The 12,068-nt window shown below is 35.6% G+C and overlaps 1 protein-coding gene and 1 long non-coding RNA gene across 7 annotated transcripts in view; one reads left to right on the top strand and one right to left on the bottom strand.

The window, feature by feature from the left end:
- LOC135265282 (uncharacterized) overlaps nt 1–12,068 on the top strand; it is a 362,501-nt gene that overhangs the window by 153,969 nt on the left and 196,464 nt on the right. The gene's annotated exons all lie outside the window — the stretch shown is intronic.
- The window catches only part of RyR (Ryanodine receptor), a 109,275-nt gene that overhangs the window by 37,438 nt on the left and 59,769 nt on the right, over nt 1–12,068 (bottom strand). For all 6 annotated transcript variants that reach the window (XM_064356545.1, XM_064356535.1, XM_064356596.1 and 3 more), the window contains 1 exon segment: nt 7,141–8,218. In XM_064356545.1, coding sequence (XP_064212615.1) covers nt 7,141–8,218 — 1,078 coding nt within the window.

The raw sequence follows: 12,068 nt of genomic DNA, 5'->3' as shown, positions 1-12,068 counted from the left end.
AATTGATCATTCGGGCGTCGAGGCAAATTCTCACCGTTCCATCTTTCTTTTTCACTACCGTCATGGGACTTGCGTAAGGTGACGCCTCACGTTTTATCACCCCCAAGTCTAACATTTCCTGAATTGTGGCGTCGACGGCAGGACGTAGAGCAAAAGGTACTGGGTACGGTCGTTTCAAGAAGGGAGTCTTGTCGTGTAGTTTTATTTCGTGAGTGTATTTGTGTGTTAGCCCTGGACGCAAACTAAAGATACATCTGTACTCTTGCAGCAGGTGTATTAATTTCCGTTTCTCGGCCTCAGGAATTTTTAATGGGTCCACCTTGGCTTGTAGGGCACTGGGTGACTCTAAGTGTTGCTTTTTGTTACAAGTCGTGATCGGCGCCGAATGATTGACTTCGATGTGACCAACAAGATCTTCCACATAATCCTCCGGTTCCGGTGGTATCTCCGTGGTTTTTCTAAACGGAAAACTGTGGTGCTTCTCCCCGTTTCTCAAAAGGATTTCGTTGTTATCGAAATCGATGACCGCGCGTTGTTCATTTAGCCAGTCTGCTCCCAAAATGGTTGGCTTGATTAAATTTTTAACGACAAGCGCCACGACGGGGTAGAGATGTTCGTCGATTTTGATTTCCAGGTAACACTGAATAACAACCTGGCAACTTCGCTGGCCGATGGCTCCACGAAGATGGATTGAGGTAACCGGTAATGTGGGCGGTTTGTTTCCGGTCTCGATCAACTTGGACCAAACTTCTTCGGAAATACAGCTGACTTCACTTCCGGTGTCCAAAAGTGCGGTGACTGATTGTTGTTGAGAGATTTGGATCTTAATCTCCGGCACGACCCTTTGTATGTTGTTGTTACCTGCGGCAGCGGATTTAATTATAGAAAAAACATTTAACTTAACCTGGGATGCTCGCGGTCGAGCATCGTTTTCCCCTTCTGTTGACTGTGACGAAGTTGAACGTTTACGTTTCTCTCCCGTCCTCAATTGTTGGTTCCTGCTGTCGCTTTGTGGGCCGTGCTGCTGGCCGGAGTACTTTAGGCCCCGTCCTGTACTCCGCCCCCGTTTCCCGAATTCTTGGAGTTTCGTGATGTTTCACCCTGCGCTCTCGAACTTGTGTTGTTGCGGTTGTCGTTGGGGTTGTTTTTGCGCCAGTGATTGTTGCTGTTGTTTCCGTTGTTATTGTGCCAACGGTTGTTGCTGGTGCTGGGTTGGTTGTTGCGCCATTGTTGTTCGTCACTTGAGCGTTTTGGGAAACCATTTCCACGATTTGCAGGAGCCGCAGGACGAGTTACTTCGTGGCGGTCAATGTTTGGCCGCGGGCGCTTTGGCTCGTTACGCCGCTGGTGGTCTGTTGCGCGGGGTCGTTCCCTGGGAGCGATGTTGGTTTTCTCTCCCGGATTTTGTCCCGGAATTTCTTGAGCTGCCAGGAATTCGGCGGCATCCGTGGTGGTACAGATTTTCTCTAATACCCACAACGACTGTATTCTTTCGGGGAAGTGACGCAGTAATTCATCCAGCAACACTTCCTCCGATAAAGGTGTTGTTAACATGTTCGCCATGTCGACGTAATAAGCAAAATGCGACAGCATCGTGCCCCTGGTTTCGTCATAGCGGCCTGTAGCGATTTGAAATCTGATGTCCCGTTGACGCTTGGCCGACCAGTAGGTCCGGAGAAAGTCCCGTCGAAAGTCCTCGTAACCACGCCACTTCTTCTGGAATATTCCCGTCCAATGTTTGGCATTGCCTTTCAAGCAATCCATGGCGACTCCCAAAAGACGCTGCGAGTCGAGCCCGAAAAAACGTCCATATTCTTCAATGGCTCGTAAGAATTTCACCGGATTTTGCCTTTTCAGGCCTTCGAAAGATGGTCGTTCAGGAGCTGGAAGTGGGCGATCCAGCAAGCTCCGGAGTACTCCGGAAATTGCGGCCACATTGTCTGTTGTGATTGGCATAGGTGGTGAGGCCATCACTGCTCCCGAAGTCGCTGATGTGGTCGAACTTCCCGGCTCTTGCACAAGAGGGCTCGCAAGAGGGGCTGGTTCCGGAGCTACCGGAATTTCCGGGTCGGGTTCTGGCGAAGTCGTCCCGTCGCTAGGTAGTGGAGTGACTTGCCAACCATCGACATCAGCGGCGGCGCTGGTACTTGGACGTACCTGAAGGATGGCTTGCGGTCTTTGAACCGCTGTCGACGTCGATGGCGCCGCGAAGTTTGGCACATTCCTTGGTTGTTGGGAGTTTAACCAACGAACGAACCACGTCGGCATTTCTTGCGGTGGGGCTCCGGCGTTTCCGGTGTTCCTGTTGTTTTCCATGTCGACAACCTTCAATCTCGGGTATCGAACGATCAAATAAATTGGAGTCCTAGAAATTTTAATAACACAGCAGTATCTTATTTACGGCAATTTTCCCCTCGGAAATGACACTTTATGACTTTGAATCCTGGTCACGGCACCAATAAAAATGTAGTGAGACCGTGATTGATGATGGTTGATCGATGTTTAAATGATTTACAACTTATTTTAATTGATTTATTTAATTAATCTTGAATTTTACTTTTGTTTTCTTTTTTCGAAATGGTTTGGCTCGTCTAGTTAATTGATACGCTACATGATCATTTCACTTACCTACGTTGTGTTGTTTTGATGTACGAAGTCACTCTTATAATGATATCGTAATTTGATCTTAATTCTTATCAGAAAGGGTTCCGGATTTATCCGTAACGCAAGTCCGGATTCAAAGTAGTGTCAAAACGCATGGGAGAAGAAATTTAAACCACAAGTTTCCTCCAAAGTTATTTATTACAAGAATAATGAATATTCCGTTGGATGGATTACAATAATCAATGGTTATGAAAGTTTGATCAAATTTGGCCAATTGTTATTTGTTTTTGTATAGTAATGTCGTCAAAACATATCTCAGAGTCGTAACCACAATTCGTTTGAAATTCCAAGTAAATAGTTTCGAAGTTGCTGAGTGATACGAAAAAGTTTTATTGATATGATATGACGTTAATATTTAACATGAATTAATTTAATTCGATAATGTCCAAATAAATTAACCTACGTTTCAGATGATATTGCTCGAACTCATAGGATCCAGGCAATTGACAACGCGTTTCTAAATTACTTGTACCAAAGGCGGATTATAACATGCTCGCGGAATCTTTGATACGTGCATCGCATTGAATTTTGCGCCCTAGTGCCGAAATTCCGTCTCCGGTAAAAGTCAGGTGATCAACACCTAGAATGAATTACGAATAAAACCCGGACATACAAGCTTTTACAAATCAATCTGAATAAATGTAGAAGTAATTTCTCTCTAAAGTTTTCCGTCCACGAGCTTTGACAAAGACTTGTGCAGAACTTTGCCATGTCGCGATATCAGTTTATTACAGATAATCACGGATGATTATGTCTGCTCGATCGTCCGTAGTAGCCTGCAAGTACGTGGAAGTACTTGCCGTTGGGACGGGAATTACAACGTCCATTCTAAGTACAACGGGCGGAAACTACGACCTGCCACCGCGTCTTAGACCTTGTTAAAGTTGGGGAAGAGCGTCCCCGGGGACTACGACTCTTCCCATGAAGATGGCCAACTCACGAGCCTGTAATTTCTGATCTGGACGCAAAAGAGAAACACTCTTTTGCTTTATCGCCTAACGCGTTGCGGAAGAGAAATCGTTCTACTCTAAACCTATCCTTAACTAGCAACAAATCCTTCTATTTCGTAATATTTTGGTGTATGCAACCTTAAATTATCTGTGTACAACAGTTTGAATAGCACCGTGGGTTTTGGATTTAGACTTTTGTTGTAGTTGAATATTTGTTTGATGCCGTTTCACTCAAATTTGTCGTAACAGATTTAGAAGTTAGAAGCAAAGAATATAAAGAACTTTTAATATTGTAATTTAAAGGTGGGATGGTTGAATTGAAAAATATGAAATTGTTTGTTGCGAGTTATTTTAAGTTGAAAATGATTTATTTAAAATTTATATAGCTGACGTAAGACGAAGCACAAGAATTTAAATAATTACTGGTCTTTTCGGCATTTCCGATGCTTAATAACTTGGTGGTTACGAGAGAATTTATGAAATGAATGATAATGATCACTATTTCGAAATGACTTAAATGATTTAATATTATAATATTAAATGAATAAAAAATTAATTAATCCTTTTGAGGGCCTACCTAGAAATTTTAATCCTCCTAACGCAGGGGGTTAGCTGCTTCCCAGGTGTTGTAGTTCGCAGCACTACCTAATCGAACGAACACTAAACTTGTCTCGTTTTTAACTTACTCACTAATCACTAACGCTATCACTTAATTCAAGAATTTAAATTAATTTAATTTAAAATTACGCTTAAATGCACTTAGTACAATTTAGACGCACTAAAAGGTAAACGAAGATGTTTTTTAAATTTATAAAAATTTAAAAGGGCAACACGACAATCGACTACCTCGAAAGACCGTCAAAAATCGAATCCCTCCTAAAGTCAAGGGCTCATCTTGCGTAAGCTACACTAACTCGCTTACCCCACTACCCTTGTTAAGTAGTTTCCACATATGCGAAATTTTGCAAATTTGACTCTTATGATGTCTTGGCATTTGATCAAACCTTGTTTAACTTTCTAAATATTATTATTAATTAACAGCTGGGGTGTTTTCCGATTAACAATTTCATTATAATTAAACATTAAATTTGGTAATCGTCGATCTGAACTGAATACAATACAAGAACGCTATGGAATTTCCCCAAATATCCTGAAAGAGAAATTAAACTCCAAAATTGGTTGTTGTCAGGTCTGAAGTTGTTTTTGGGAACACAATGAAATGAATTTTGTGTAACAACAAATTTTGTTTGTTTAAATAACACAGAAAATATAAGGAAGAACCCCGTGAGGAAACTGTAATTTTGGTCGTACTACCCCTTGTTAGATGTCGCCCCCAGTACTACACCGGTACTATTTTAACATTTCCGCGTTTTTCTCCAATTTCCTTAGGGATTTTCCTGTCTACTTTCCTCTTAGGATTATGTTAGTAACGGGCAGCAATCGTGTCATGCAATTTTTTTGCTTACAATAATTTAATTAAATAGAATGATTTATACATCCGAATTTCGACGGCTGCGCCTTAAATATTAGGGTTAAATTTTACATCAAAATGTTCAGAAAAATTTCGCGTGTTTTTCTAAACTACTGGTTTCGTGATCTGATGTTGATTTAACAAAGAAAACGTTAATTTCGCTGTAATTTCTTATAAGGAATGCACATGTGTGCTTGTAATTTGATATTCTTTTAAAAAGCTCTGTTCTGTAACGAATTTGTCAACACCCCCTATTCAAGCGGCACTTGACCAACGTCGTTTTGGCTATACTAATCTAGTTAACAGACATGAATTTCAATCGACCAATTCGTTCTTGAAGTTTTGCAACAATTTGTTAACAATTACGCCGAATAAAATAAATTATTCAATTTTATTTGATGACTGGAGTACACTGCATAAAGACTCAACTTTTTGGTACGAAACGTTACGGGAATTTTTGAATAAGATGAAATTTTGATTCTTTCTCGAGTTGTTTACTGATCATCAACGTGCCTTAAATTGGCTCATAAATTCCTTTCTTTTTGAAACGTGACTAGTTAATTTCTAAACAAAATTTTGGATTTAATTTTAGGTTTATCAATAAATTTTGGCTATTTTAAACGAAAGTAAATTAATTATGCTTTTGTGAGAAAATCATTGGATTAGCTGGGCGACTGTGGTGCAGAGCCAGGCCGTCGCCAACCCCCATATCTTTGCATATCCACTTGTTAAAACACATGGCCTTTCGACCACCCAATTTGGCGATTTATAACGTTTTTAACAGTTCTTGGAAAGTTTCGTGGGAACGATAATTTTCTAAACATTTTAATGCTAACAAAGGAATAAATAAGTTAAATTAAAATTTGTTGCAACTTTTGAATTGAAGTTGAATTAATATTGTCAAAGAACTAAACGTTTAAACTGACTCCGAATATTTTGCGCTGGTTAATAAAATAAAATTTTAAATACCGCGATCATCACAGTATACTTAATTAAAAATTTAAATAATGAGCCAGAATTCTGTTTTTTGCGATTATTTCAAATATTGTAAGAGAAAAGTAACTCAGTTAGCCTGCCATCGAATTTTAAACTTCTTGAATGAAAATCGTAAACAAATAGGACATTTCTTTTAATTAATAGCACAATTTTATCGTATTTTTCAAAAGTATACTTAATTAAAAATTTAAATAATGAGCCAGAATTCTGTTTTTTGCGATTATTTCAAATATTGTAAGAGAAAAGTAACTCAGTTAGTCTGCCATCGAATTTTAAACTTCTTGAATGAAAATCGTAAACAAATAGGACATTTCTTTTAATTAATAGCACAATTTTATCGTATTTTTCAAAAGTTTACTTAATTAAAAATTTAAATAATAAGCCAAAATTCTGTTTATTGCGATTATTTCAAATATTGTAAGAGATAGATATAGAAGATGTTAATAAAAGTCTGCATCAAAATTGATGTTCTTTTGAATGCCTTTGAAAAAACAGAGTCACTCCATTTGAAAAAATTGCGTTATAATCATTTTTTAATCATCATTTTCAAAAAATCATACTAGCCTTGCAATGTGACAGTTGACAATTCTAAAGACTTAAGAAGACTCTTTGAACCTTTAGCTATCAAATGCATAAATTCACTTATTGTAAAGGGTTCACGAGCTGTGATATTTCAAATGAACCCCTGTAAATAAAAATTTGTATAAAAAATGAACATACGTCAAAAACTATGACAGATAAGTACTAACAACTAGGATACATTTTACTCAGTTTCAAAAGGCGAATTCAAAAATGCAATAAAAATAGGTGGTTACAATTTCTCGTAGTTCCGAAAGTTCAGCAATTTTGAAAATAATTTAGTTGAACTTAGAAAGGTCGATTTAGGTTGTAAAAAAATCTTAAAGCTCTAGTTACATTAGAAATTAAAAAGTTTCTAATGCAGGCCCTGTTTAGTTTCAGTTTGCCCGTAATCATCATTTAAAACATCACAATTTCATTTGCAATCAATAAATAAAATAAAACAAAAATGAAGTACTCGTAAATAAGGGAAATACTCACGTAGCAGATCACTTCCATATTCACAATTAGCAAGATGATCGAACATAGCCGTCAAAATGGGAATTATGACCGTATTGACATAAAACAAAGACGTCGAAGTCTTCAAATGCGTCCCGCGCAAATGGCTGTACTTCCCTTCTTGCAGATTAATAATCGTATGCCCCAAATCATCGGCAGTATTATTAAAGAACGTCAACATCGACGTGCGAATAAACTCGGGACAGTTTTTCACCAGCGATTTTGCATCAATCCCTTTAACCAAAACTTGCAGACACCTCACCGTAATCCTGACATCTGCCCCAAAAGCAGTAAGTTTGGAACGTAGCAAACTCGCCAATTTGCAAAACAGGGAAGCCACCATTTCCTTCTCCTTCAAACTAGCAGCTCCGACATTATTCGTAGCTGTAGCAATAGCAATGAAGTAGTTGCGATGAGTGGAGAAATATTTCTCCATCAGAGGGAGGACGACCTTCGAGAAGAATTTGATATCGCGTGATGAGGTTTTGTACGAAGGTCTGCGACTGAAGGTGGATGAAGGCTTCAATAGTTTCATGTTAATCGTAGCTCTGTCTGCGTATTGGATCAGTTTTTCTAATAAACTGTAAGCGAAACGTAACTCGATTGAAGCTCCGGCTGTTGTTTGCTCCGTTTCGCCTTGACCACCACGTATGGGCTTGTGTAATTTATATCCTTGGTATTGCAAATACTTGAGAAACTCTTGCGAACGCTCTCTATCTTTGCGTTTTTCTTTATCGGTCAAAAGATCGTAAGGGACTAGTTGTGGATGGATGCCACCACCACAAGTGTTCAACTCTTCTTTCTTCTTTTTGGCCCAAATGTCATGAGCGTTTTCGGCAAGACGTTCGGCCATGTTTTGCATCTCTCTTGACAGTGTTAAGTTGGTCATGTCGACTGGGTGAGGGTTGTAATTAAAGGGGGATGAACCTTCGCCTGATTGGTGGTGGACTGAGTTGCGATTGGTTGAAGGATGATCCACTTCTGAGTGCTCGACCGACCAACCAATGGCCAATAAGGCTTTCAAAGACTCACGAACAGGTTCTTTGTACCGTTCCTTCTCCTAAAAAATGTTCGTAAAAAGAGTCAGTTAATTAACAAATGCAAAGATCCATGTAACTTTTTCTTAACCAGTTGTTTGTGCTTCAAAATTTGGGTTTTAACTATTTATTGGTAATGCATGTCCCAGCGATAATGTATTTATTCCGTATAAAAAAATAATTATGAACTTTTTTCTTGGGAAGACAATAGAAGTTTAAAAGAACTAATGAAGCTCTCAATCGTTCACTTCTTTTTCTGAAAACATGATTTTACCGGATAATGAAGTAGTATTCGAAAATAAAAGTAGTATTCAAAATCAAACCTTTTAGCAAAATCTCCTGTGTCTGCCATGTGTAGGTGTTATAACCAAATTGTCTAACTTGCTGCGTCTTTGTCTTAATATACTGTATTTTTTCATAACATATTTTCTTATTATATCGTATGTTTGTATTTTTCTTTCTTATAGTTTATATTTAATATTGTGTTTATACTGTTTTGTAATTATTTGGTAATTTCTATTATTGCTTTGTATTAATTTTATTATTGTATTTGTCCTGTTGTTGGAATTTTGTAATTCTGTTGGACAATAAAGCATTTATTTATTTATTTATTGATACAATAATTCGTTTTTGCAAATATCACACCACTTTTTACACCTCAATTTTTTAGGTGTTCTCAACTCTTGTTTGACAGCAATTACTCGTATAATGTTTTTTTTTATTTTTTTAATGCAAAGGGCCAATTTCATAATCGAATTTAAAGGAGCATTAAATTAGGTGTTGTTTATACTGTGTTGTTTACTACGGATGTGTTGACAAACATTTCACATTCTAAACAACATTTAGGTAATTTAGCGCTGTTTTTTGCGATTATTTCAAATATTGTAAGAGAAAAGTAACTCAGTTAGCCTGCCATCGAATTTTGAACTTCTTGAATGAAAATCGTAAACAAATAGGACATTTCTTTTAATTAATAGCACAATTTTATCGTATTTTTCAAAAGTATACTTAATTAAAAATTTAAATAATGAGCCAGAATTCTGTTTTTTGCAATTATTTCAAATATTGTAAGAGATAGATATAGAAGATGTTAATAAAAGTCTGCATCAAAATTGATGTTCTTTTGAATGCCTTTGAAAAAACAGAGTCACTCAATTTGAAAAAATTGCGTTATAATCATTTTTTAATCATCATTTTCAAAAAATCATACTAGCCTTGCAATGTGACAGTTGACAATTCTAAAGACTTAAGAAGACTCTTTGAACCTTTAGCTATCAAATGCATAAATAATTATTCACTTATTGTAAAGGGTTCACGAGCTGTGATATTTCAAATGAACCCCTGTAAATAAAAATTTGTATAAAAAATGAACATACGTCAAAAACTATGACAGATAAGTACTAACAACTAGGATACATTTTACTCAGTTTCAAAAGGCGAATTCAAAAATGCAATAAAAATAGGTGGTTACAATTTCTCGTAGTTCCGAAAGTTCAGCAATTTTGAAAATAATTTAGTTGAACTTAGAAAGGTCGATTTAGGTTGTAAAAAAATCTTAAAGCTCTAGCTACATTAGAAATTAAAAAGTTTCTAATGCAGGCCCTGTATAGTTTCAGTTTGCCCGTAATCATCATTTAAAACATCACAATTTCATTTGCAATCAATAAATAAATTAAAACAAAAATGAAGTACTCGTTTCAAAAGTATTCAAAATCAAACCTTTTAGCAAAATCTCCTGTGTCTGCCATGTGTAGGTGTTATAACCAAATTGTCTAACTTGCTGCGTCTTTGTCTTAATATACTGTATTTTTTCATAACATATTTTCTTATTATATCGTATGTTTGTATTTTTCTTTCTTATAATTTATATTTAATATTGTGTTTATACTGTTTTGTAATTATTTGGTAATTTCTATTATTGCTTTGTATTAATTTTATTATTGTATTTGTCCTGTTGTTGGAATTTTGTAATTCTGTTGGACAATAAAGCATTTATTTATTTATTTATTGATACAATAATTCGTTTTTGCAAATATCACACCACTTTTTACACCTCAATTTTTTAGGTGTTCTCAACTCTTGTTTGACAGCAATTACTCGTATGATGTTTTTTTTAATTTTTTTAATGCAAAGGGCCAATTTCATAATCTAATTTAAAGGAGCATTAAATTAGGTGTTGTTTATAGTGTGTTGTTTACTACGGATGTGTTGACAAACATTTCACATTCTAAACAACATTTAGGTAATTTAGCGCTCCTATAAGTTTGATTATGAAACTGGCTCTAACATTAAAATATCACGCAACCCAGTAGAAGGATTTGAAAGAAATTATTTAAAAAAATAAACTCTTGCAACAGCGATTCCCATTTGAAGTAGCACTTTGCAACGAAGCATTAAATAAAATTCGCGATTAAAGCATAAGAGTAAAATATAATGATAATATTAAGATATGAGGCAATTTAATTGCTTACGCAGCAATGAAATTCAAATCGGATTGGTTATTCAAGTGTTTAGCGAAACATTATTAAAAAAAAACTCATGTGTCAGTCCACCATTTGAATTATTTGAGGTAGAAACAAAGTATTAAAAAAAATTCACAATTCTATATATTTTAGAGCTTTTTGAGTTTGTTCTCTACTTTTATTTGACTGCATCTAAACAATATTTTTCCTTCTATTTAAATCCTTACGAAGCGACAAAATCCAAATCAGAATATTAGTGTTTCAAGCACGTTTTTAAGGTATTTGAAGTATCAACGAAGTAATAAATAAAATTCAAAAATCAAATTAATATATTATTGTTTTGTAATTTGCCGCTATTTTGACACCAGTCGTTTTTGAAACTGAATTCGTGTTTCAAGTATCCTCTTCTAAACTTGTTTTAATAAACTATTAGTTGTTTTCGAGGTTGTTTTCTATTTTTATTTGTTAACGTCTATATCTTTTTTGTGTTTTTCTAATATAATGTAAAGATTAAGATGTAAAGCGATTTAAATCACTAATAGAGCAATTAAATTCCATTCGTTTTGAAAAAAACAATGTCCCCCAGAAGGGACATCAAGTCAACAATCACTTGAAATACTAAAAAAGCATTGAATAAAATTCTAATTTGCATTATTAGTGCTTCTAATTTGAAAATTTGTCGAAAACAAATAATTTGGGATTACAAAAATCACCATCATTGTTGCAGGGCTTTTTGTTATTTTATTAAGGTGAAGATGAACTAATTGGTTCCATTGTTAACAATTTTGACAATAAACTCACTCATGTAATCTTGATTTGGGGTTTATTTCTTGTATTTTAAAAATTCTTAAATCTAACATAACACTTTGGAATGGATGCCTTTTACTCTTATAACTCTTATTTTAGTATTTATTTAAAGTTTATAAGAATTATTACTTCCAGTTTTTCTATTTGGCGTTTTGGCTGCAACAGGAGGCATCTTAAAGGACTAACGAAACAGTAAGTAAAATTTAAACACAACAAACACAATCATGCTCCAAGTAATCCAATGAAAATAATTTTGAAAAAAGTGACTTTTTTAAACAATTCGTCAACAGAAAGACCTGAGATACTTTGAAATAAATTCTAACGAAGCACTGTATAAAATTCAAATTCTATTTGTCAGTTTATAAAAAAAGTTCAAGTTTCAAGATTAGTTCTGCAACTCAAATAGCGAACCAATATTTTCACTCTCAAAGTATAAACCTTACAACTTAGGTACCGAGTGTCAGTGCCGAAACTAGGTATAGGCGAAGTAGGCCCTTGCCTAGGGGCGCAGCCTCAAAGGGCGCCAAACTAGCAATACTTTTGTTTTCCAAATTCCAATTAAACAAAAATTTCTGCAATCTTATAAACAATTATTTTGCAGAAG

This window comes from Tribolium castaneum, chromosome 1, assembly GCF_031307605.1.
Source record: "Tribolium castaneum strain GA2 chromosome 1, icTriCast1.1, whole genome shotgun sequence".
Lineage (NCBI taxonomy): Eukaryota > Metazoa > Arthropoda > Insecta > Coleoptera > Tenebrionidae > Tribolium > Tribolium castaneum.
The sequence above is the reverse complement of the archived record's forward strand: the minus strand, read 5'-3'. Positions and strand labels throughout refer to the sequence as shown.